The 26,200-nt window shown below is 35.5% G+C and overlaps 2 protein-coding genes across 2 annotated transcripts in view; one reads left to right on the plus strand and one right to left on the minus strand.

Moving 5' to 3' along the window:
* The window catches only part of LOC141426898 (uncharacterized), a 568,321-nt gene that overhangs the window by 416,588 nt on the left and 125,533 nt on the right, over nt 1-26,200 (minus strand). The window lies entirely within an intron of this gene.
* LOC141426270 (uncharacterized) lies at nt 20,326-22,584 on the plus strand. The gene is made up of 2 exons (XM_074085120.1): nt 20,326-20,478; nt 21,913-22,584. The coding sequence occupies exons 1-2, from the start codon at nt 20,412-20,414 to the stop codon at nt 22,458-22,460; spliced, it is 615 nt and encodes a 204-aa protein (XP_073941221.1). The 5' UTR covers nt 20,326-20,411; the 3' UTR covers nt 22,461-22,584.

Genomic DNA, 26,200 nt, shown 5'->3' on the forward strand with positions numbered 1-26,200 from the left:
AACGCACAGCCGAAACCTCTGGACGTAGAGACTTAAAATTTTTCACATAGATACCTTATACAATGTAAGCATCCACTAAGAAAGGATTTTCGGAAATTCTTACGGGAACAGGAAAAAACGGGATTTATATATTCGATTCCGAGTGACCCTATCTCAGTAACTATAATAACTAGACTCTTCAAATTTGATTCACAAGTAGGTACTACATTAGTCAAAACATCGATTTCAGGATTTTTGGAAATTCCCACGGGATAAGGAAAAAACGGGATTTATATATTCAGTTTAATGGAATCCTATGAACTATAATTACTAGACTCTTCAAATTTGGCATAGAAGTAGGTCATTATAATAATAAAAAACAGTTTTAAGGATTTTGGGAAACTCCCACGGGATAAGGAAAAATGGGATTTATATTCAGTTTAATGGAATCTATTTTTCGTTTTGCTGGTCCTAGAAAACTGATATTTAGCATTTAGGTTCCTTGAGAAGTGTTGGGGAACACTATAAAAGAATTTCCTGAAATTCTGACGGGAACGGGAAAAAATGGGAATTTTCGAGTTACTGGTCGTAGAAGGCTGCAATTTGGCATGTAGGTAGGTTGCTTAAGGAGTGAAGAGAACCATTAAGAAATTTCCCGAAATTCCCACGGGAAAGGGAAAAAACGGGATTTTTCGTTTTACTGGTCCTAGAAAGCTGAAATTCGGCATGTAGTTGTTTGGGGAGTGTAGGGGAGCGTTAAGAGAGGGCTTTCAAAAATTCGCACGGGAACGGGAAAATACGGGATTTTTCCTTTTACTGATCGTAGAAAACTCAAATTTAGCATTTAAGTTCCTTGGGGAGCGTAGTAGCACTACAAAAGAATTTCCCGAAATTGTGACAACAGGAAAAAACAGGATTTATCGTTATACTGGTCGTAGAAAGCTGAAATTAAGCATGTAGGTTGCTTCGGGAGTGTAGAAAAGCATTAAGAGATAATTTGCCGAAATTCTCACGGAAAAAGGAAAAAATGGGATTTTTCGTTTTACTGGTAGAAAGCTGAAATTCGGCATGTAGGTTGCTTGGGGAATGTAGCATTGAGAGAGGACTTTCCAAAATTCATACGAGAATGGGGGAAAACAGGATTTTTCGTTTTACTGGTCGTAGAAAGCTGAAACTTGGCAAGTGGGTTCTTTGGGGAGTGGAGGGAACAATAATTGAGCATTTTCTGAAATTCTTATGGAACGGGAAAAAACAGGATTTTGCGTTTTACTGGTTGTAGAAAGCTAAAATTTCAAAATTCAAAAGTTTATACTGCACGTACACTGATCGTAGAAAGTCAATCTGTGTTACCCCAAATTTAACGCGAGCGAAGCCGCGGGCAAAAGCTAGTCCTACTATATATTACAATTTATCGCGATACTGCGAGTGAGACAGATTTTACAAGCTTTTATTTAACTTGCAACGTACTCGTATCTATGTATGTAGGTATGTTTGTGCGGGTCAAATCTTGCAAGTTGAATTTGACCCACTTCCAGTGGTCAGATTGATTTTAAATTTGGGATACGTATTTAAATCTCGTGACGATACAATAATCTGCCAGAAACATTCTGTTGGTCCTTCCAGGATCATGTCAGCAAGACGGAACTCCTCAAGGGTAATAAATGTCTAATGTTGTATAGATAATGGTACGGAAACCTTCGTGCGCGGGTCTGATTCGCAGTTAGCCGGTTTTCTTTGTATCTTTTAACGAGATCATTGAATCGCCTAACCTCTTTTTTCGTTTGTTTATTTCTAATGAAATTGCAAATGCTTCCCCAAAAAAATGGAAATAACCGTCGTACGAAACAAGGGTTCAATGCGATTGTCTACAAACAAACGATCTCCTAAAAAGCAGTCGGAACACTTTACTCCAAACTAGCCTAACATCCAGATAAATAAGACCTTTCGGCACATTATAACCGGTCCTGACCATAGCTCTTTAGCACTGGCTATATTTCCTGACCAGTTTAAAAAGAGCTGTTGGTTGATCTTGGGTAGTAGCTAAGCCAGATCTCTTAAGGCTGGTAAAAGTTACATGGAAAGGTCATTTGGGTTGTCAACTAGAGGTAATTCTGGAGATATATAACAGGGTTCCGTAGTCTTACGGCGGGACGCGAGTAAACTGGCCTTAATGTTATAGATGTTCGCTGAATGAAGACGCTGGGAACTTGTAGAATGCAATATTTAAAACAGGGTGTTGTTTAGAATGTTACAAGATACAGTGAATGTCAGGATTATAAAGATTGTGTTTGTTTTTGTCAGTATTTTTTTTTTTTTACCTAAATGCAAATCAAACAAAAAATAAAACAAAACGTTTATTCTGTAAGAACAGAGGTCTCTTTTATATGTCACTTTTTTTAAACTACCAGCGCTTTCGGAAATACCATCATGCATCATGAAACTGTCATTTTGACATTCATACATCTGCCAAGAAATCATAACATAACCTAACCAACAAATAGCTGGAAAACCCCCAACTTTGTCACTTCAAAGTTCAATATCTCGAAAATCGCTGCTTTCAAATAAAAAAAACTCATTCAAATCGGTCCACCCGCTTAAGAGCTACGGTGCCACAGACAGACGGACAGACACACCGACATACAGATACACAGACACACATAGTGGTCAAACTTATAACACCCCTCTTTTTGCGTCGGGGGTTAAAAATTGATTATGAAAAGTTTCCACCAGTACGTGTTTCAGTTTCAAAAATTAACGCAAAAGCAATTGAATCTCCTTCAAAAATGAATTGTAAGTATTACTATTTATCTACCAAAAAGAAAAAAAAAACAGATCCTGAAAGTATCTTAATTCATTGCCGCTTGCAATTTTATCTAAGTAAATCTCGATGGAACCTTATTACAATAAAAAGTGCCTAGCGATAACGTATTTTTTTAAGTTGTCCCATAAATACAATGTTTTTATCCTTTTTAAGCAAACAAAGAGACAAATACTTAATAAAATGTGTCACTATTTCTATAGATAAATAGTAAACAGTCATCAACATAACCTTAGTAAACCTATAAATAAGGCAGTGCATTCACGAACAATACACATAACAAATTATCATACGCCTTCTTCGACGAAGAATAGTTCCTCGTAAAATTTGCGGTACATCACTGGAACAACCACTTTGTCTTCCATTCGCGAGATATGTGCTCAGTAGTGATGGGAAAATATAAATCTTAGTATCAAATCCAAGTGTCTGTGTGTGTATGTGTATGTGTTGTCTAGGTATTCCAGAATAACACATAGGCGACTTATTATCCCGATTTTCCGACGGGATCGGAGTAAAATCCCGAATTTTTAGGAATTATATTTGGTATACATAAAGTCTCGGGGAAGGATATAGGATAGTTTTATACCCCAGAAAATTGTATATCTCTAGTTCTTGCGGAATAGCAATAAAGGAATTCAACCCGGACAGAATTGCGGGCAACATGCTAGTAAATAAATATTGTGCGACGAAATAAATATCGGTAAGTGGTGCCAGTACGAATTGAAACTCCGGTTGCTAGCCAGTTGGACATAAAAGAAACCTGTGGTGTAAGGCATAACGTTTATGATCTTAGTTTGTTAGTCTACCTTGTAGGTGTACAAGATTATGTAGTGAATAATGTTTTGTCATCGTATTTCATCGGAGAAGTTCGGATTTATCTTGCTGTCTCAACTAGCTTACTGAATTATGATTAGTTTTTTGGAGTATTTTTGTATTTTTTATTTCAACTCCAAATTTGTTACTTTGAAAGAGTGTGACGTCTGTCGACGAAACATAGATGTCGCTAGTGCTGCTGCTTAAGTAGCATAGTAGAAATAAACAACCTGAGATATGTATGCAGAGGAAAATTCGTGTCTAGATTCCTGTCCAGCAGTGGTGTAGGGGTTATAGCACGCAGCACGCAGCACGGATTGCTGAGGCCCTGGGTTCGATTCCCAGTGCTGGTCTCTTTTTCTGGTTTTTCTGTGCATCCATGTCTCAGTTTGTATTTTCGATAGCTTATTGAGAGAGCAAGATAAATACGAACTTATTCGACAAAGTACGATGGTAAAACATAATTCAATGGATCTGTAGTTACATTCATAAATTATATTATTATATTTTTTTATTTCTCTTTTATCAAAGTCTCGCTAGGAATTTGAAACCAATACGGTATTGACTATTTTGTATATGTCTTACAAATTAAAATTACACAACGCCTGTTATCGAATACAGAAACAATTTTTAAGCTACCTTTACAAATAACAAAGTTATAAAGGTTTGAAATTCAAGATTAGACAGAGAAAGACATACTGGCATGTGGCGTCACACGCCTTGCTGCATAGAGAAAAGCGTTTGTGAAAGAGACAGGTATAATTATAGATTTTTCAAAAATGCACTATAGGTAAATCCAATTTTCAACCGAATTAAGTTTGCTCTTTGCTAAACACTGTCTGTATATCTATATTTTCATAATAATTTTAAGATACGTATTATATATTTGCAGGTGGTAGGACCTTGTGCTAGGTCCGCCCGGATTGCTACCACCATCTTGCTCGCTAATCCAGCCGTGAAACAGCAGTGCCTGCACTGTTGTGTTTCGGCGTGAAGAGTAAGACAGCCGGTGAAATTACTGGCACGTGAGGTATCCCATCTTAGACCTCTAGGTTGGCAACGCGTCTGCAATCCCCCTGGTGTTGCAGGTGTCTATGGGTGGTGGTGATGGTGATCTCTTACCATCAAGAGACCCACTTGCTCGTTTGCCATCCAGTCGAATAAAAATAAAGATAGCAAATTCAGGAGTAGACAAATACCGTATTATAGGTATAATGTTTATTATTTTTCCGCAACCTAGTCTCTCCCACAGACACATCACTACAAAACTTCTCAGTTCCCACACAGAACCGAACGTACTTGACAAATGGAAACACACGGTCGTGTTTATAAGGATATAGTAGACTAGATATACTCTTAGACATAGTAACGGATAAAGCTAGCATACAATGTATGCCATATAATAGATACAAATATGCGAAGCGAATTCAAACGTTTAATGTTATCAATATATTTGGGTTTGTATTGAGTGGGGTAGGTTTGAAAATTGTTTGTTTGTTGATTTAGTTGAGTGTATACGTTTCTGTTTGTATTGTATAATGAATTTTCCAAACCCACTTCTCGCCTCCGTTGAACTATTAAATTGTGTTGCATCTGCGTAAGTTGTTTTTGGAAACACGCTTTATATTATGTGGGTGGGTAGGGTATGTTATTTCTCATCTTGTATTTATTTAATAACGGATATTTTATCTAAATATATTCATAGTCAAAATACCACAAACAGAAATTATGACGCTAGACACAATGAGTAATATTTACTTCAACGTTTCGACCACAATTGCATACGAGTCCTGTTTGTGGTACCTATTTTGACTATGAGCGAAAATCACGAAAGTTTGAAACTATTTAAATAATATATTGATTGAATCATTTATACAATATACTTACAACTAAAATACATATTTTTATAAAGATATTTAATAAGAATAATTTGTATTTATTACTAGATTTATAACTTATAACACAAGTATTATAATATAAGTCCATGAAAAAGGTTCTATCTAATGCTGATTATAAATTTATATATAAAACGCATGAATTAATGACCTATTGAAATATTTAAACGAAGTCATCTTGGCCTAATAAAGCTTACAGTAAATAAGTTTTTGGTAAAAAATTAATTTTTAATAAAAGCTTTTTTTGCTTAGTGTACTTTTTGTTGACAGTACTTGTTTGTCACCCAAACTATTTAGGTACATTTGCATACCAAATTTCAAGTCGATGCCATTAACCGTTTAAGATTTCTGTCCTGTGGAGACGATCCTGGCCGGACTACCAGGATGTCACTACCTCACGCAATTTACATAAGTATACCAAATTTCAAGTCAGTCCAACTACTGGAAGTTGGTTGAATTTGATTACAGACAGACAACGGGATAGGTGAAATTAAATAAAAGCTTGTAAGTAATAAAAAAAGTTGTTTCCCGTGCTTGTTGTAAAAGGCGACTAAGACCCGGTCCAGACGGAACGTTTTGCGTGCTAGGGCACTCGGCGTAGACACTCGCTCGTTTCCGAGGTAGGTACTAGAGCTACATACATCCCGTCCAGATGGTCTTCTGAAAAGGTTTTGTCTCTTCATCTGGACGGGGTGTATGTAGCTCTAGTGCCTCGGGAGCGCGCGAGTGTCTACGCGCGAGAACCTACAATACAATACAATACAAAGACTCTTTAGTGTACACCAGACATAGTAAAGTAAGCGATACAGAAAACAAATGATTACCTACTCGTAAACTCCCGCGCAAAACGCTCCTTCTGGACAGGGTCTTCGGGATCTGACCTAAGAGCGGCCAGCAGCGCTTTCTACTGCCAATTACGAACTCCTGACTCCAGCTCTGCGTTGTGGAAGGCAAGGGGAAGCTACCGCACTGTTATCACCACTTCTTTCTGTCATATGGTACAGAGTAAGGGCAGAAGATATGAAGAATGTGATTGCAAGCACCCGCGTGTTAGGGAATACAATTACTGGATTTCGAATCTTCTAAATCACCTATTTACAGCTAAAATTAAAGTAATAGTCTCACCTCTAATCTTCATTAATCTTAACTAAGTGCATCACAGCTTAAGTTGCGTCCGTATTCGGTTTGGCATTTTTTCCCGGCCAGCAGATGTTCCCGGGCACATATCCATTTATCAGGGTGCCCGGGACGCCGGGCTCGCGGGATTCGAGTGCAATCCCGGGTAATGGCTTTATGAAGTCAAACAGTTAATGCTCGTGTACGATTTTATTTACAGCAAGTCGCATTGTGGCATAGTGTATGTATGTGGTGCTATTGTACAGGATGACTTGGACTATGAGGGCCGTATGAACCAGGCTGTTATATAGCGGATAATCTTTGAACTGCCAATAGATGGCACTTAGGGCGTTCTAAAATAGTGAATTTAGGTCTAGTAAAAGATAGATTCACTAGATAATTGATTTAGCTATTTACATATCAAATTTCATTCAAAACCGGCCAGCCGTTTTAGAGTGAAAGATGAACGAAGATTCACACAAAAATATACAAAAAAATACGTCATAACATGACATTAACAATAAAAATATTACCGTAACTTGATTAATCTATTTAAGATTTGACTGGGCAGGTTAAAGAACTACCCTCATTCGCACACAAGTCTTGATAGGTTACACATGCTGACGATTGCTTTATAGTGCATCTGGCCAACCTTGAAACAAATTAAACTTTTATCTACGCCAATGAACCACCAACGAACATCCAGGTGGGGGGAGCGTCTTCACCCTTATGTGGTTAGTATTACATTGGTCCGCACGAGGCGGTTCACTTCATCTTTCCTGCGAACTGCTAAGGAATGGAATTTGCTCCCATCATCTGTATTTCCGGATAGATACAGCCTAGGGCTGTTCAAGGCCAGAGTTAATAGTTGAGGCTGTTCCTTAACTAGTGATGCCAGATACACCTTTGGCCCATCTGCACTTTTTGTCAGGTGAGATAGGGGTCAAACACGAGTCAGTTTTATGTAAAAAAATCCTCTTGAAGGTCCTTCCAATTTCTTTGTCATTGTTGTTATGGAAACGCATTAAGCAGAGACGCTGTAGCAACTGCATTTCTGCCGTCCTAACGAAGAAGGCGGCAAAGTGACAAAAGTAACTTTCGAGAAAAACGGCAAAAACTTTTCAAAATTTAAAACACCTGTATCTTAGGCATAAATTGACTCACAAAAATTTTGATGACATTAAAATTTAGATAAAAAATCACGTTTTTTATGTATATATTTTCATTATACAAAAATTATAAATAGTATTAATTGTGGAGGCTTTTATGTTATAGCTTAGGATTTGTGAATATTATTCGACGAAGAATACTAAGTTAAAAGGCCGTTAGCAGTACCTTAGCGACTTTTAAGCTTAGTATTCTACATAACTTTTAAAGTATTGTTATTTTAAATGAAAGTTATGTGCGATTAATACACTAGAAGGTCGTTACTACAGATAGCCGCGGTATTGTCTATTATTGCTAGTAGAAGATGCACGTTGCGTTGTAAATAAAAATGAAGTTAAAGCACCTTAACTGTTTTAAAGCTTAGATATTTTATTAACTTTTCAATCAAAATTATTAAGCAACAGAAATATTTACTTTCAATACATTAAAAAGCCGTAATATGTGAGTCACTCTGTAGATAACGGCATTTTAGGTTATGATGGGACTACGATTATTAAGTGTTATGCTGTTTAAAAAGAGGTAATGACAAAAAATGAAAAGGCATACTATACTGGATGGTTCCGGGGTCATGTGCAGGAGTGAAAGGGGTGATGGGGAGATTCACACTGAGCAACTTTTACTATGGGACCAGCCCCGAAATCGCGAAAAAAAACCATCTAATCAAGAGATAATTGATCTCTTACTATCCGAAATGTATGGAATAGCTGATTTTTGCACGATTTCATGGCTGGCCCCATAGTAAAAGTTGCTCAGTGTGAATCTCCCCATGACCCCTTTCACTCCTGCTCATGACCCCGGAACCATCATCTGTATAAAAAAAAACAACGATTTATTCTTCAAAACATAAAAACTTCTAAATTGGTACTTTTGAATTAATACATTATTATTGAACTGTGTTCATTATTTACTTCTAGATAAAGTTTTAGATGAGAAATATACTCATAAAAGGGTGAATTTTCAGAGCAACTTTTTTGGCTCTCCCAGGTCAATTAAAAATAAACTTCTTAATAAAATAATACCACACAATTTTGTATACAATACAATAGAGGAGGTTTAACATAATAAACATTGTTGACTTCAATTAAAGCAGCATTAAAAATATCACAAACTTAGAAACACTAACTGCAGTAAGTCTGTGAGGCCTGTCCCACACGCGGTTTTGTTGAATCAATTGACCATAACTTTGTGTCTAGGAGTCATTTTCCTACTAAACATACATCAAAATGAAGTTAATTAAATAATGCATTCAATTTTACTTTTTCATACTAAATACATTTTTATTGAAAAACAGGTTGACCATTTTGTAATTCTTCCACGTCTAGCTACCAATATCACTTTGCGCAAATACTTGCCAATATCGTAATGGTGAGAAATCATAACACTATGTTCGCATTTTTATGGAAAATTACATTAATTGTGCTTTAGTTATAACGCAGAGTGAACCTCCACCTAGCGAATTTTGTGTAAAAGTCTTTCGCGCGATGTGTTTTGGTCATCTGAAAAGTAATTTCCGTGGATTCCTGTTGATATACAATTATTTTAATTGAATGTGTCTACTTTTGTTTATTAGTTGACTTGGTTCTTATTTCACCAAAATATTTCGCTGTCGTAATCTTCGGTGCCGTAATTCCGGTGGCATTTTTGTTCACCATCTTTATGATTGAATCTAACGGTAGTTTCATGTGAAATTATGCTCATTACTAGCACAAAAGCATGCTATTAATGATCAATTACTATCTACTAGTATCACTACTAGCACTAGCGTGTATGTTTATGACATGCATGTAGTAGTAGGCATGCTTTTTAGTGGCATGCTGGCTATATGGATCACCCTGCCATCTTTGAGCGTACTACGTGAGGCGGGGGTTGGAAGGACGAATGATAATAATAAGTATGAACGCGTCTGCTAATGAGCATGCTAGTATAATATGTCTGTCGTTTACAGTAGGTGCAAGTGCGACTTCGCAAATTATGAATTTTGAAAGGTCAAGCGAACCGATTGATCAAACCTACATTCAATTATTGAGAATTAAGAATAACTTTAATCAATAATTTAAAACTTTAATTCTTTACTTTATTAATATATTTATACACATGATATGTAAATGTATATAAAATAAATTATAGTTACGTACATAAATCATAGTAATAGTTCGTAATTTCAAACTTATTTCCTATGTTATTCATAAAAACGTAATTTCGCTGTCAATATCGTAATTTCAGTGGCGATTTTTTTTTCAATATCGCATAGCTACTTATTTATTGAATTTAAATAGGTGCCTCTTGTACATTGAAATCCTAATCCAAAAGAGTATCTCAACAAGTGATTATTTTCACAAAATTAAAAAAAATTGCCTGCCGAAATTACGTAAAAAAATGATTTCAAAAAATCACCCAAAAGTCAAAACCTCAATTTTACTTAAATCTAGGTACAAAACTACTTAGGTAACATTATTGACGTTAACCAAAGAACTACGTAAGATTTTTTTAATATATATTAAAATTAAGCATTTTAATATTATTTAACATTGAAAAAATCTAGCCGCTTTTTAACTTATTATTGCTATTTAACCGCTTCAAAAATATTATTGAACAAAAATCAACTCTATGTCACTGAAGTAAAAAGGCGGTCACCGCTTTACTGACACCGAAATGTATTACGTAATGTATTTAAGTGTTATAGGCAAAAAGGCGGCTAAGGTCCCATAACGTAATTATAGAGTATAATTTAAAGAATACTGCTTTTAAGACTATAAACAAGTATTTAACTTCAGCAATGACAATTCGTTAAAACCTCGTTAAACGAACTTAGCCGCTTTTTAAACTATGAATAGTCGATAAGCGCTTTTTAGCTTAGAAAAGTGTTATATTTTAAGCATGATATAAAGCAGCTAATGAGACATAACGTCTTTTTAGCTTATTTAATACCAATCATGGCTTTTTAGATTATAAAACCCTAACAAAAATCAAAATACGTGTCGTTTAACTGCTGTGTATCTCGAGAACTAACTGTCATAGAAAAAAAAAGTCAATACCGTTCGACGCAGAATTTTTTCCTGAGTATGCATGTATCAAAAAGTTAAAAAGCCGCTAAAGTCACTTTGCCGCCTTCTTCGGTAGGACGGCAGAATGTGGAGGGCAACATATTTATTACCCCTATTCTCACTCTACATTCGAGCAGAAAGTATTCGACGAGCGTTGAAACTTATTATCTTGTTTAGAAGACAAAGTAGTATTGTGAGTTCCAATAACAATGTACATGTTTTAACGAGGTCTATTTTTTTATTTCGTACTTAGTTTAAAAGCGACAATAGAGTCAACGTTCACAGATTTTCGAATATTTTTGTGAATGTTGTACAGCGTTGTGATTTTAAAACATAGAGATAAATCTCTTGGAACTGAATAACATTACTTCATTGCGACATTTAAAAATAATTGAGTCCCCAGTTTTATCATTAACTGTGCAAATACGAATCCTCAAGTTCTTTGGACACATCACCCGTAATGAGGACGCCATGGAACGGCTTGTGGTGCAGGGGAAAGTCGAGGGCAAAAGATCTCGCGGACGCTCTCCGACACGGTGGACAGACCTCATCAAATCTGTGACGCACTCTAATATAAACGATTGCTCCCACTCTGCCAGACATCGGGCTACTTGGCGACGCGTCGCGACAGCAGCAGTGGCACAGGAATCGATCGACCAAAGCATGACCACGACCACTCTGTCAAGAGTGAACGACTAAGAAGAAGAAGAGTTTTATCATTTTTTATACAAATTAAATACTTAGTACCTATTATTATTTATCAATGTACGTCATCCTTGGAGCCATTGACGCCGCCGTTCACGATACAACATTGACATCTATGTACTGTACTAACCTCTTGTGTCCGTTGAAGATACCCTTTGAATCTGCCAGAAGTGCCTCACTGGCTTGCGAAGTTTTAAATGTTGACACTGAATTGAAAGGCAGTGGGATCAAGAGAGATATATCAACGAATTGTGAAAATCTTTTAATAAACTTAACAGGAGTTGACTTGAAGAGACTGAGAGTTTCTGCGAATGCTGTTCTCAAAAATATCATTCTTATATCAAAGACAGTTGATCTTTTTGAAAAAAGTTGAAATACAATACTTTCAAAATGCCTGAGCATACCCCGCACCTCCACCAAATTGTAGTGGACGGACGGTCCACTAGCTTAATATTTCCTATTTTATTAAGAAAAACACTTCGTTATTATTTTTTGTATATTTTAAGATCACCTTCCTACGTTGGCAGCTAGCATACATGTCTTCTCTTTAACACCCTTGCGTCCGTTTCCTATTATTATTTTAAAATTAGAACTATGCTGCCAGCATCGAATCAACGGACACAAGAGGTTAGTACAGTACCTTACAAACATGAAACATTTTGCTTTGAATTGCTTTTTCGAATGAACTGTAAGTGTAATAGAATTAATTTTGTTTTTCTCTAATAAATAAGTGTTTTTTTTGTAAATCTTTTGAGAAAATAAATATCTTAAACCATAAAATAAAAACTATTCAGTTATTTCTTTGACGACCGGATGGCCGAGTGGTTAGAGAACCTAACTACTGAGTACCGACTACCGATTCGAGCTTGAGGTCCGTGTTCGATTCCCGGCCGGGCAGATATTTGTATGAATAATACGAATGTTTGTTCTCGGGTCTTGGATGTTTAATATGTATTTAAGTATGTCTTTATCTATATATATGTATGTTTGTCCATTGCCTAGTATCCATAGCACAAGCTTTGCTTAGTTTGGGACTAGGTCAAGTGGTGTCAAGTGTCCCATGATATTTATTTATTATTTATTTATATTACAGATCTCGGAAGTAATATTAATAATATCTTGGGACAAATTACACCAATTGACCTAGCCCCATACATTATACAGATATTTAGTTTGAGTTCTACTTCCCATGATTCGCTAATGTTCACGAGTTTTTAGGGATCCGTAGCCAAAATGGCCAAGAATGGTTTCGCCATATAATCTGTCTGTCTGTCCATCTGCGGCTTTGCTCAGGGACTATCGATGCTAGAAAGCTGTAATTTTGCACGAATATATATGTAAACTATGCCGACAAAATGGTACAATATAAAAATTAAAAAAAAATTTTTTTAGAGTACCTCCTACGATGTAAAGTGGGGGTATTTTTTTTTCTCATCCAACCTTGTAGGTTTCGTTGGATAATTCATTGTAAACCATTAAGGGGTTGCTAAAACGATTTTATGATTCAATGATTTGTTTGCAAAATATTCAACTTTAAAGTGCAAATTTTCATTAAAATCGAGCGTCCCCCCTCTAAAATCTAAACCGGTGGGCGGAAAAAAATTAAAAAAATCAGGATTTTATTAAGTATATCAAACTTACAAGGAAAACTATAACGGTTAAGTTTTCTTGAGAATTATTAGTAGTTTAAGAGTAAATAGCAGCATACGGTATAAATTGTACCTAAACTTGAAATACGAAATCCTTAGAAAAATACTACTCAACTTTTTCGTAATGGCTACGGAACCCTATTTCGGGCGTGTCTGACACGCTCTTCGCCGGTTTTTTTCTTACAAATTTACATGTTAAATTTCACAAAACCCGAAACAAACGAGCGACACCGTTAAGTGAGTAGCTATCATGTAATAATTAAGTTGACATTTAAATGATTCGCTTACACATCGACATGAATCGTTTCGATAACGTTGCGAAAGCCGAAAAGTCAATTCGACAGGTCGTAATCGACGGTACACTTCCATAACCTCTTCTTAATCCGGTCGGGTCTTAAAGAAACCTTACTGTGACATAACGACACTAATTTAAAAAAATCTCGTATCTCGATATGAATCATTCAATCCCATCCCACTATCCCACTTATATCCCACTTATCCCATATTATAAATGCGAATGTTTGTAAGTCTGTTTGTTTATTTATTACCTCATCACTTCTAAACCGCTGAACGGATTTAGATGATATTCGTTATACAGATAGTTTGAGTCCCGGGGAAGGACATAGCATAGTTTTTATCCTGGAAAATTGCATAGTTCCCGCGGGATAGCGATAAACAAGTATAACAAAAGAAGTATGAAAAATAGTTTACATGCTATTCCAGACCTACCGAATTTACACAAAAATTACATAAAAATCGGTTTTGAAGCAGTTAGGTCACAAACATTTTTGACCCAAGAATTTCATATATTAGAAAATTATGCATCAACGCTTGAAAATCATGAGTATCATTCCCTTGTGCAGTTGCCTAACAAGCACTTGATGATTGTTCCTGGTAAGTAAAAAAAATATCGACAATGACACATGAATTTGTGCGGTTTCAACTCAGTAGTTACCGGATGCCCTTTTGTTTCTTGTCCAATCCGGTCGTACAACTCGTGGGTTGCTCTAGAAATGCACGAAAGTGTCTCAGTTTATTGCGTACGCGCATCCAGAATGTCAGCGAAATTCGGATCCGGTCCGGAAAGGTTAATGACCATTGGCTAAGTGACCAGTCACCTACAGGCAGATATTCCGTTTTCAAAGAAGTGGTGACACTTGCTATAGGTTCGCGTAATGATGTCTGTACCAAAACAAAGCCACCACAAAATTTTGTCATTGTGACATTTACGTCATTTAGTACCCTTTGAAATGAGTGAAAATAACTACTTATTTTCACTCATTTCAAAGGGTACTAACGTAGGGTAAAGGGTATTGACGTAGTTACGCCATAAAAAAATAGACAACCCAACGTTTACACATAGATTTTATAGGCTTTATACTTTTGCTTTGTATACAATTTATTGGTGAAATTCATAAGTGCAGTGTTAAAATAGTATTTTATGCAACAGTTGTATAACAGGGTTCAAAAAAGGTGAGTGGCGTGAGTTAAAAAAGACGCCACGAGCTTTTTTTTGACTTACTTATACAACGTTGCATACAATACTTTTTCTTCGACTGGGTACTTTATTAATTACAATATAAAATTAGAGAAATAGTAAACTTTAAACGTTTTCATACTTTAGTAAAAAGTACTTAAGGCAAACAACAATAAACAAGTGAGATATATGAAAATGTCATAATTTGTCTAAGTTAAATTTTGATTTTGATTAACGTTTACTTGCCTGTCACGATGTTAATTAAAAACTAAAAGGAAGAAAATAAGTCTAGTGGTCTAGAACTCTATCAAGAAGCTCATTTAAGGTTCAACAGTCGGGACCCATTACTAAGATTTTTTGAGCTGGTTACGATTTGAATGGGTCCCGACTGTTGAACCTTAAATGAGCTTCTTGATAGAGTTCTAGATCACTAGACTTATTTTCTTCCTTTTGGTTTTTAAGGCAGTCGGGTTTTTGATTTTTTAAATTTAATGTTTTTTATTTTATACTTTTTTGATATTTCTGTGAAAATAGTAGATTAAAAGTATTATGACCTTTATATATTTAGAATGGGATAATTATTAGCTTTAATTTGATTCCCATATTGTTACAATACAAAAGATTTTTTTTTATTCCTTCGCCATATTTTTTTTCGCAGACGCCATATTGAAATTTTTGATACCCTATGTCACTCCGACAGTTATGACGAATCCAATGATACCTCATATGCTACAATCCGTCCAGCCGTTTAGGCTGCAGCGAGGACCAAAGAAATGGACATACAAACCCACATACATAAATACATACATACATACTTACATACATACATACTTACATACATACATACTTACATACGCTCGAAAAACATAACCCTCCTTCGGGCAGTCGGGTAAAAATACGCGTTACTTATGTTGGCAGGCTATGGATTATGTTCGGAAAGTTTAACTGGCTGCACCTTAGCCTGTCCGAACGTACGAATTAAGAAAAAAATATAACTGGTTGAAGTATCGTTTTAGCAACATTACGATACAGTGCTGTTATGGGGAATAGACAATATAGACTTTTCCAGAATCTTGTTATTGTATGCTGTTATATTACTGTTCGTGATTAAGTTAATCACAGATTACAGTATAGAAGTAGAGGATATCCTCTCTTATTCGGAGTTTAGACTATAAGACCAAGGAATCTAATTGGTTGAAACCTAGTTTATATCTAACACCTAATAAATGCGAGCGTATAACCACTCGCAGATGCTTCACACCAAAATGCAGACTTCATCCAACCAAGTTGGCATGAAATACTAGTTCCGCTTATTAGGGGAGGCTGGGCATTGTTGCTGCCGCCGGCGCACTTCGCTAGTCGAATTTCGCCCGCTCTCCCACTTGAACAAAAGTTTGATGGAACAAGTTCTAACGTTGAGGTTTTTTGGAGGAATTAGTAGTAAGGAGTTCGAGAAACTAGATTAAAAAGTAAATTTTGCGTTTTAAAAGTTACAAGTTGCTAGGAAGTTTGGAGGTTTTTGTTAGCATAAATTGCGGGTATTTAAAGTGATACTTTACATTTATTTTCTATGTCAATAAATAAAACGAAAAAAGCCTTTTATTTCCTGCATATTTAAATATTTTTTTGCAACACTTATTTTTTACATCAAATTTTTTGCCATTCGTAACTTTAAAAAAAATTGAAACAAAAACTTACATACAAATCTCTGAGAGCTGCTTGTTGGCCTCTTGGAGCTATGCTCAGTTTCTCTGCGTGATAGAATCCGGAATACGGAAATTCGCCGAAGAACAAGTTACCAACATAGCAAGAACTAGAAGATAAGAAGAAGAACGACAGAGCAAGTTGAACTGGGCACTGGGCACTGGGAACTGGAACTGGGCTGGGTGGGCCACATCGCTCAAAGATCAGTATAAACGTTAGGGGAGAAAAGTTCTCGAGTGGCTATGAACCGGAAGACGAAGCGTTGACAAGCCCACTAGGTGGACTGACGACATCCCAAGAGCTGCAACTGGTGGATGCAAGTGGCGAGTTGCCGTTCATTGTGACGTTCTAAGGGGGAAGCTTCTGTGCAGCATGTATGTGTGTGCGGCTGATGATGATAATGGAATGAAACCCGTGATTTGATTGAAATAGCATTAAGCGTTCAGATGTATGAACTGAAGGGATTATAATGAAATATTCTAATCGAACGGCTGAATGAGATTAAAAAGCAATCACAGAGGGCTGTGGGGTTAAAGAATTGTTAGGTGCTACTGTATAGGGATTTGTAGATTTTCAAACTTCGTTAGCTTCAGGGTGGCATGATGGTTTTCCTTTATTTGCGATAATGGCTATTACAGTTTTATTGCGGTTGTTATCTCACACTCCACTATCAGGGCGAAGTAACAGTGCCAATACTAAAAGCATAACCATGTAGATTTTTTTTTTAAATTAAATGTTTTAAACTTAATCGACAAAACAGATCCATTTATTTATGGACGCAGCTCAAAAAATTTAACGAGGATCGGTTAAGAAAGGAGACTTCTATAGGAAACAGTCCAACTGACATATAAAAACATTTGCTGTCCAAGCTCAAACGGAGACGTTTCGCGTCGCGTATCGCTCTCTTTCCAAAAACCAAACAAGTACTGTGAAGAAGAAGCGTTTAAATAAAAGTTTACCAAAAAAGAAAAAAAAAAAATTTCTTATTTTTACCAGCCAATCATATGAATTCTTCTCGAGATAGTTTCACAGAAACATTAAACAGATTGCCGAGTATGAACCCTGGCAAAGCTTCAGTTACTTTCTCGCATATTTCAGCGCGGAAACATTAAAAAGATTTATATTACCCCTACGTTTCCACTTTTATCACTCCATCCCATTTTGTTTCTATAGACACGAAGAGGTTTCGTATTTTTGAGGTATTTAATAAGCTTTGCCCTTTTAGGTGCTTCAAGATAAGCTTAATGTATTTCAAAGATTTTAGCTGCAAAATGAAAAATTACTCGATTCCAATAAATTCTTTGTTTTTTTTACGAGTGCATTCATTACCATTTCAATCTTTCTGTTATATTTTATGGATTTATTTATCTAGCTGTCGTCCCCCGATTTCTTAAGAATATACTTTTCTTCAACTATTTTCTATTTAAAAAACCTCGTTTGAACGATTACAAAAAAATCCAAATCTAAATTATCCACATGGCACTAGGTCTAAAGTGATTTGCTTACGTAGATTCGACAGCTCATTTTGCTTGACATATATTTCCGTTTTTCCCAAATACAGTCATCATCATCATATAAGCTGTAAGACGTCCACTGTTGGACATAGACCTCCCTCATAGACCCCAAGTTGCTTCGGTTAAAAACAGCCTGCATCCACCGTGAACCCGCGTCTTTAACCAGATCATCCATCATCTAGTTGGTGGAGTCGACTGATTGAGAATGAGGTATCAACAATTTTATAATGCCGCAAGTGGCAAAGGCTACATATTATATTTAAAAAAAAATGGTAATCTCCAATTTATTTTCACGAAGAAGCCAGTTCGTATGGGACCGTAGACGTTTCACGTCACTATAACATTCAAGATGAAATATTTCATCCTTTAAGTTTCCTATTTAAGTTCACCCGGACTTTCAATTTTGCGTGGAACGTTCCAGACGTACGATGATATTGCACGCGGAAAATATAGCCCGCTACTTTCATTGCTGAAAACGTATTTTATACCGCGAATATTCAGAATTCGCTGACACGCGTATAAATGATATGTATGGTGGCGCGAATAACACGAAAATGGGTCGAGATTGGATGGTCGAATATTTTTAGTCGTAATGTTATTTGATAATATTAGCCTTAGTTCTTGAAAAAACATTATTGCTTTTAAAAATTTTAATCTTCGAAAAAATGTACTGCTGATTGAAAAAATCTTGCTATAAGTATGTTACTCACAGGATACAGGTAGGTATCTTAATATAAAACTGATTCAAATTTGATCAGCTGTTTAAGTGTGAATGAGTAACAAAGGATAATGCATAGAGAATAGCATAGATGCATTTATTCAAACCGAATAGACTGGACAGTGCTGCTCTAATAAGAGCGTGATGGACACGCCCAATATAGGGTTCCGTAGCCATTACAAAAAAAATGAGTAATATTTTTCTAAGGATTTCGTATTTTATACGGAATCTTCCAAGTTTAGGTATATTTTATACCTTAGGCTGCTATTTACTCAAAAACTACTAATAATTCTCAAGCAAACTTAGCCGTTATAGTTTCCATGAAAGTTAGATATAATTACTACCATCCTGAATTTTTTCAAATTTTTCCACCCACCGGTTTAGGTTTTAGGGGGATTTTAGGAGTGACATTAAAAAAAGTCTCTTCCGCCCATCGTCTTGCGCAACTGATGTTTATTTGTTATTTATTATTATAACTACGATTTCCCAGCCAGCCTAAAACACCCTAAACTAAGAAAGTTATAATTGTCTTATTGTAAAATGAAACAATTTAACCACCTCACCTAAAATTTCAATCTCGCAATCTAATTCTCCTCAATTGTCTGAACTCAAAACAATCCTATTACCAACTGCTAAAACAAATTCCGCCATAATTTCCTTTATGTTCCCATTCAACCGACGGTTACCTAATCTCGTTAACCGAATCAAAATTCAACTACTAACTGAAAGTAAGGGTAAATACCCGAATAAGTCAGATTAATGTCAAAACAATAAGCGAATCGCTCTCGGAGCGGCCATCTTGTGAATGCGCTTCGGGGAGCAATATCGATGAATGTACCGGGAATAAATCCGCAGCAATTCGATAATAAACATGACGTTTACAATGTTCGCATGCTTTTTACTACATAAAACCTTTTGTTGAAGGTGGTAAGGTATTCAATGGTGTGTCGAATGTTTTGGCATCGTTCGAAAACTTGGCTGCGTTCCTGTTTAGTTGAAAAAAATGACTGTGTTTCTATGACGCCTCGGCGTTTGGTTCCAATTTTCGAACATGGAGTGAAATTTATGTTATTTTCAGTGAAAAAAGTTAGTAAAATTGTAAATTCAATATTTCATAGAAAGACCGATTTGTAACTTCCTCCAAATTTATTTATTTTTTACTCTTTTACAATATATTATTCGGATGTTTTAATGATTTGGGTGTAGTTTTAATCTTTAATTTAATAATAATGGAAACATGAAATATTAAGAGAAACAACTTCGTTTCCATACTTTTGACCTAGGGTATACTTTCATACCATTTTCACTATTCCAGAACAATTGAAAATTACTCTATATAGGTTTTGATTTCCCAGTAATTTGTATGGAAACACGACTGTATCTTTTTATTGAGATGACTTAGAAATATTTTTTTTCACAATTCCAAGTACCTATATTTAATATTAATTTGAATTTGATATGCGTGGAGGGCATGAGAAAAAGAATCTTGAAAGACGGACGGACAACAATATGATTCTAAAAGGTTTCTTTTCTCCGACTGAAGATGGCAGTTTTATTTCATGAAATATCGTGACATAATAATTTCCAATACCTATTTAAAGTTTTAAAAGAAACCCTTATCGTAACCGTTTATTACCATTCCAGTCATAAATAAACTTTACGCCCATTCATAAAAAATCCAAACTCGTTTGAGTATTAACTCGTGCGCGTAATTTTCATTTATGTTTATTAATGAAAAGTAATCAAGTGCGATTATTAACACCTAAAACTCTTATGATTAGAACATACTAAATAACAGACGTCGGCGCTGAAATGTTTTCATTTAAGTTTTTGCTTTTCACTAGTTTTGGGAGTATGGTGCTAGAAGAAACACTGGCTGGTGAGAAACTGAAATGACATTCCAAAATTTAAATTAATTTAAAAATAAACTGACTGTGACCGGACTGTTTGATTTTAAACATTTGCCTGTACCTTTGCGAAAAGAAATAAAAAGACAGCGGTGGTGCCATGATTGAGTAAAAGTAATGAGCATTTTTAACCATTTTCTTGGTATTGTATCATATTTGAATATGATACATAATTTAAGATCATCTTTTTGTATTTTTTAAAAGTTATTTTTGTTAGCTCTACAAGAATCCAACGAAGCTTGAATTCAGTGCACTTACTTCAACTTGCCAAGGAAATGGTTAACAGACTAGACGCTAGAATTGTAAGGTCTGTTTGACAACTTTGATATTTTCGACACGTTTGTGATTGGTAAAATAACTAAATGAGTCAATAGCAAGCAAGGCTATAGCGTCAAACAGACCCCTCAATACTAACTCCATCTAGCGATATTTCTTAACTAACAACAGATTTAAAAGGCGTGAATATAAGGGTTAATAAGTTTTACCCTTGGCTAATCTAGTATATGAATATAGATCGCGCAGCAAAGGCTAAAAGCCTAAAGTGTCGACCTAATAAGCAGGTAGCGATGAAGTTTCTACCTGACGTACGCTAATCTTTAAAAACCTTATCAAGTGAGGTAAACTTAAAAGGTTAGAGGTCATTTCTAAGTGGTGAACAGATACATTATTTTCTTACCCTATAGGAATATTGAGACAGAAAGTACCCTATAAATTATGCCAGATATTCAGCTATCTAGACACATACATACATAAAATCACGCCTCTTTCCCAAAATATTAAATTACATACAAACACACACACACACATACATACAAACATTCGCATTTATAATATCAGTAGGATACTCAAGTCTGCTGCCATTTGAAGTAGTGAAAAAAAAAATATTATAAAAAAATATTGCCACACTAATTGCCGTAACAAACACAGTCCCACATACCATTAAATACCCCACAGATATCGTTATTATAAGCATCCGCCATTTTCAACAAGTTACAAAAGTGTTTTATAATAATGTATTAAATTATCTTCAGCGCAACAAGTGTCCCACTTCATTTCACTTCGCACGAAGTTGGAAAATAAAGTTTCCGACTATCGCAAGACGAAGTACATTTTTAACGTAAAAACTGGCGCTAGGCTGCCAGCTCCCTGCTTAACTAGTGCAGTAATGTACGTTCGAATAAACTATTTAAATAGACCATGCAAAGCGGAGAAAGCGATAACATTGTAATAAAACATAGGTTAGTTTTAATATCTTTCGGTTTTCTTTCCATAGAACAGCCATACAACTCACGAGCGTGCGTATCACAAAGTCCCTAATCAAAATAATAAAATCAAATAGAGTAGAATGTATTGCTAAGAAAGTAGTTCTAGGACTAGTGAATTAATTTGTTACTTTTTTTCTGCAGTACCACCAGACGCATGCTTCGCCAACTTCAGATGGGATGACTGTGGTCTTCCTGCCAAGCCTGTCATGTACTATTGGAAACCCGGCTCCCGCTGCGAGGTGGGCCTTTGGAAAGGGTGTCTGCCCAATCAGAACATGTTCGAAGACGAATACGAGTGTGTACGAACCTGCATCTTTGCTGACAGAGCTGGCCAGAAGACTACCACGAGATTCACAAAGTTGACACAACCACAGAAGAAGTCACTACAGGCGAAACAGAAGAAACAACAGCAGATGAAACAGGTGGGACCGGTGACACAGGTTCAACTGGCACTGGCGTTACAGGCACAGGTGGAAATAACACTGGCACAGGCGCAACAGAAGGAGGCAATACAGGTGAAACTAAAGACAATACAGGAGGTAGTGGTGGTACACCTGGAACTGGTGAAACTGGAGGTAACAGTGGTGGTTCTGATACTCCTGCAGGCGGTGAAACAACTGCAGCGCCTGCATAATAATAGAATAGACACAGGCAAAAAAGTTGTGCTACAAGCCACATATGTCATGTAACACACATAAGCTTGTACTAGATCTGATATCGAACCCAATAAACCTTTCAACGATTTACTTGAGTGGTACGTTTTGCTCGATTAGGCTAAAACCTGATATTTTAATAAACAATATTTCTTTGTAATTGTGTTTTATTCTACGAATTCTTTTTTTTCTTTTTCTTCACAAAATCTAAAGTGAATATTTAAATATACTCAGCAGCACAAAATTTGGCCCACTACCTAAAAAAATAACCTATTTCTGCATACATTTGAGGGCCAGATTTTTTGCCGCTCAGTATATTATTATTTAGTCTTATTTGTCTGACAAAACCTAGAATTCAAAGTTTTTTTGAATATTATATGGTCCTGATTATTATCAATAAAATAATAGACATATATACTTAAATAGATAAAATATTTAGCATTAAACAAACCCAAGACTAGAGAACAACTGCCCCGATCAAGGATCGAACCTGTAATCTCAAGCTTTGTGTCAAGTGCTCTTAGAACTCAGCTACTGGTCGTCAGTCAATTTTTTGATTTAAGTACTAAAAATCTTAGGCAACTCGGTGGAATCGAATAGGCTAATGTTTTAAAATTCTACTTAGCCCATCAGTTAGATTATCAGAATATATTGGACAAGTATTTTTTCTTTTGTCAATTTAACAAAAAAATATGAAGATATAAAAAAAAAAACACAAAAATCCCTTCACTAAACCAGCACTACGCCAGCCTGTTGTTTTTGAACAACTTATTTGTCCCTTGTTTATACTTATGGTTTATTGTAATTTATTTATATATTTCTTGTTTACTTACAATTCAATCTATTATTTCTTAATTTTATATACACATGGATAAATTGAGTATATTTATGTATCATTCCGTGAGTCACAGACGGTTCTGACAGAATATCAGCGCTGCAGGCGTCTAACGCCTCAGCATTATGCTGAGTCAGCGGCCGTTTCACTTTTGCGGGGACACACAAAAACGTATATTTTCATTTTTGTATTTCTTTTTTGTTTTATTTGTTTGCTGTTTATTGTTTTTTTTTTGTTTTGATGTTGTTCTATTTGTGTGTCTTTGTGAATGTGAATAAATATGTTCTTTCTTTCTTTTTCTTTCTATATAGCCAGTTAAAGTTCCGAATGCCGTCATACCGTGTGACACTTTTTAGCACGGTGTGACTTCACTGCCCACTCACGAAGTATCTTTTTAATTTTTGATTGATAGGCAAAATAAAAAATATGTACGTGTCCAATATCTATCTATAAAAATAAAAATGAATCGTCGAAAAGTATGTACGCTCATAAATTGCGAACGACAGCACCAAATTGAATAGTTATTTTTTTGTTGTATTCGTCATTGTAAGGACATGGTTTGCGTTAAACAAAATAAAATAAAAAGTTTGGAATGGGGGCGAAGCCGCGGCACAGCTAATTCTCTAATTATTAAACTTATGGACTAATTAAATATAATACTTACACTTTTATCACCCAATTATAATGATACCACATCGCTGCAACATAGGTCTATGTAGGCCTATCTAACAGATTCCTGGACTGCCTCAACGTTTTACACTTGAAATTATCGCAGACAACAAGAGCTCTCGAAGCTATGATAAATTCTCGATAAATATGGCCCATTGTGTCCAGGATCCTGGATAGATTAATTTAGTCGGCGCTATCGCTCGCAGCCGACCACGATTTATTAATAGTGCCGCCATTTTGACGATGCCTGCTGAAAAATTGTGCAAAGTGCTATTGGCATGGCTGAAGCGGCGATTTTTTTATTAAATCTTTTTTAATGGGTGAGGTGAATAAATTCGAACTTGGATAATTAAAACAGTATTGTCTGTTGTTTTACTATTTTCTACTGGATACTAAACTAATTGTGTGAAAATTTGTACTCTTGTGCAGACCGCGTTTTTTATTGATTGTAGGTACAGTCACGTCTAAAATATGTATTACAAAACAAGTTTGCATAAATATGTAGTCATACATTGTATCAAAAATATTTATCTATTACTGACACCAAAAATTGTATTCATTAAACTTTTTCAGTATTATGAATCACAAAATGCTTCAGAAAGTTGCATACTTAATAAATTCCATTTAAATGTATCCATCTCGTAGGCAAAAATAAGTATACATGAATGGTTCCATATACATATAACCACACAATTTGGCAAATATTTGTATACGCCGTTTGATTCATAAATATGTAACACGATTTGATATTTTGATTCGTTTTGAAGAATTACTGTTTTTGTTAAGATTACATGTCTGTCTCTTTCGTAACCTGCATGCGGGCAGGGACATACATACTACGAATCCATACTCCATTAAAATAATATTATATACTGGTGACCCGTTCCGGCACAACACGGTTACGGTATACATAGACACCGTGAATCACACTATTTATTTGTGAAAACCGCATCAAAATCCGTTGCGTAGTTTGAAAGATCTAAGCGTACAGACAAAAAAAGCGACTTTGTTTTATACTATGGAGTGATGAATTGAAAGTAACTCTGTCTGTTCCGGTATCACGTCGAAACCGACTGGTTTTGGACTGTCAAGGGGCTGAACATAGGTACTTAGTTTTTATCTCCAAAAGCAACCCTTAAGGGGAGAAAATGGGGGATGAACTGACTGGAGTGAGCTGGATGAAATTTGGTATGGATATATTTAATTTTTTATACACCATCAAGATCACCGAATACTTGGAAACGTCCAGAGTGGTCATTAATATCGACTAAGCCAAAGCGATCAAGTTGTTCGGGTCATCCACTGAGGACAGATCCACTGAAGCATCTATAATTTGCAATTGAATGACGATGACAGAATGGCGATCTTGCACTTGACAGTATAGAGTATATGTAAGTAATTGATTTTAAAATAAAGTTCTTCCATGAAGCCAGTGACTTTCTTTTATAATATATAACCTATCTGAAGTTACAAATAGGTAGTGTTTTCTATCTTTAGTCTATACATCTTTATCTATTCACTTTAATGTGAAGTGTTGGAAGTGTGGACAAGTGCAAATGATGTCTCGCCCATTCGTACTGCAAACCAAGAACTGGCTACATGCGGCTCTACCACTAACAATTAACAATATATTAAAATAAAAACAAAAAATGCTTAGTGCACCTTTCTGAGAATGACCCTAACTGAAATACTCAATATTTACAAGTCAATTCAATCTAAGGACTGTCAAGTGCGTCATAGAATAATCGTGAGATAGACGTATGCAGTGACAAGTCCGCACTGTTTCGTGAATTGTCAAATCAGTTAAATATACAACTTACGATTCTATGCCAGTCAGACAAGGTTTGTTGTTGCAGTCTGGATACATATTTATGAATCAACGGCGTATACAAATATTTGCCAAATTGGTGTGGTTATATGTATATGGAACCCATTCATGTATACTTACTTTTGCCTACGAGGTGGATACATTTAAATGGAATTTATTTAAGTATGCAACTTTCTGAAGCATTTTGTGATTACATAATACTGAAACAGTTTAATGAATACATTTTTTGGTGTCAGTAATAGATACATATTTATGATGAAAATGTGTGGCTACATATTTTTCAAATTTTTTGTGTATACATACTTTTAGACGTGACTGTACTAGGTGGTGTCTCTGTTATATTATCTACTTTGTGGCACTAGGTATAAGCAAGAAATAATGAAAGTAGAATAACAATAGTAGTATTGGCTGAATATACGTATTTGTATTGTAATTTCAAAGTAG

This window comes from Choristoneura fumiferana, chromosome 3 (assembly GCF_025370935.1).
Source record: "Choristoneura fumiferana chromosome 3, NRCan_CFum_1, whole genome shotgun sequence".
Lineage (NCBI taxonomy): Eukaryota > Metazoa > Arthropoda > Insecta > Lepidoptera > Tortricidae > Choristoneura > Choristoneura fumiferana.

What these genes read in the sequence shown, in the direction of transcription:
- LOC141426270 (XM_074085120.1), top strand. Translation starts at nt 20,412, where the DNA reads ATGTTTTCATTTAAGTTTTTGCTTTTCACTAGTTTTGGGAGTATGGTG. An exon ending in GCTAGAAGAAACACTGGCTG is followed by an intron (nt 20,479 to 21,912) that starts GTGAGAAACTGA and finishes TTTTTTCTGCAG; the next exon opens with TACCACCAGACGCATGCTTC.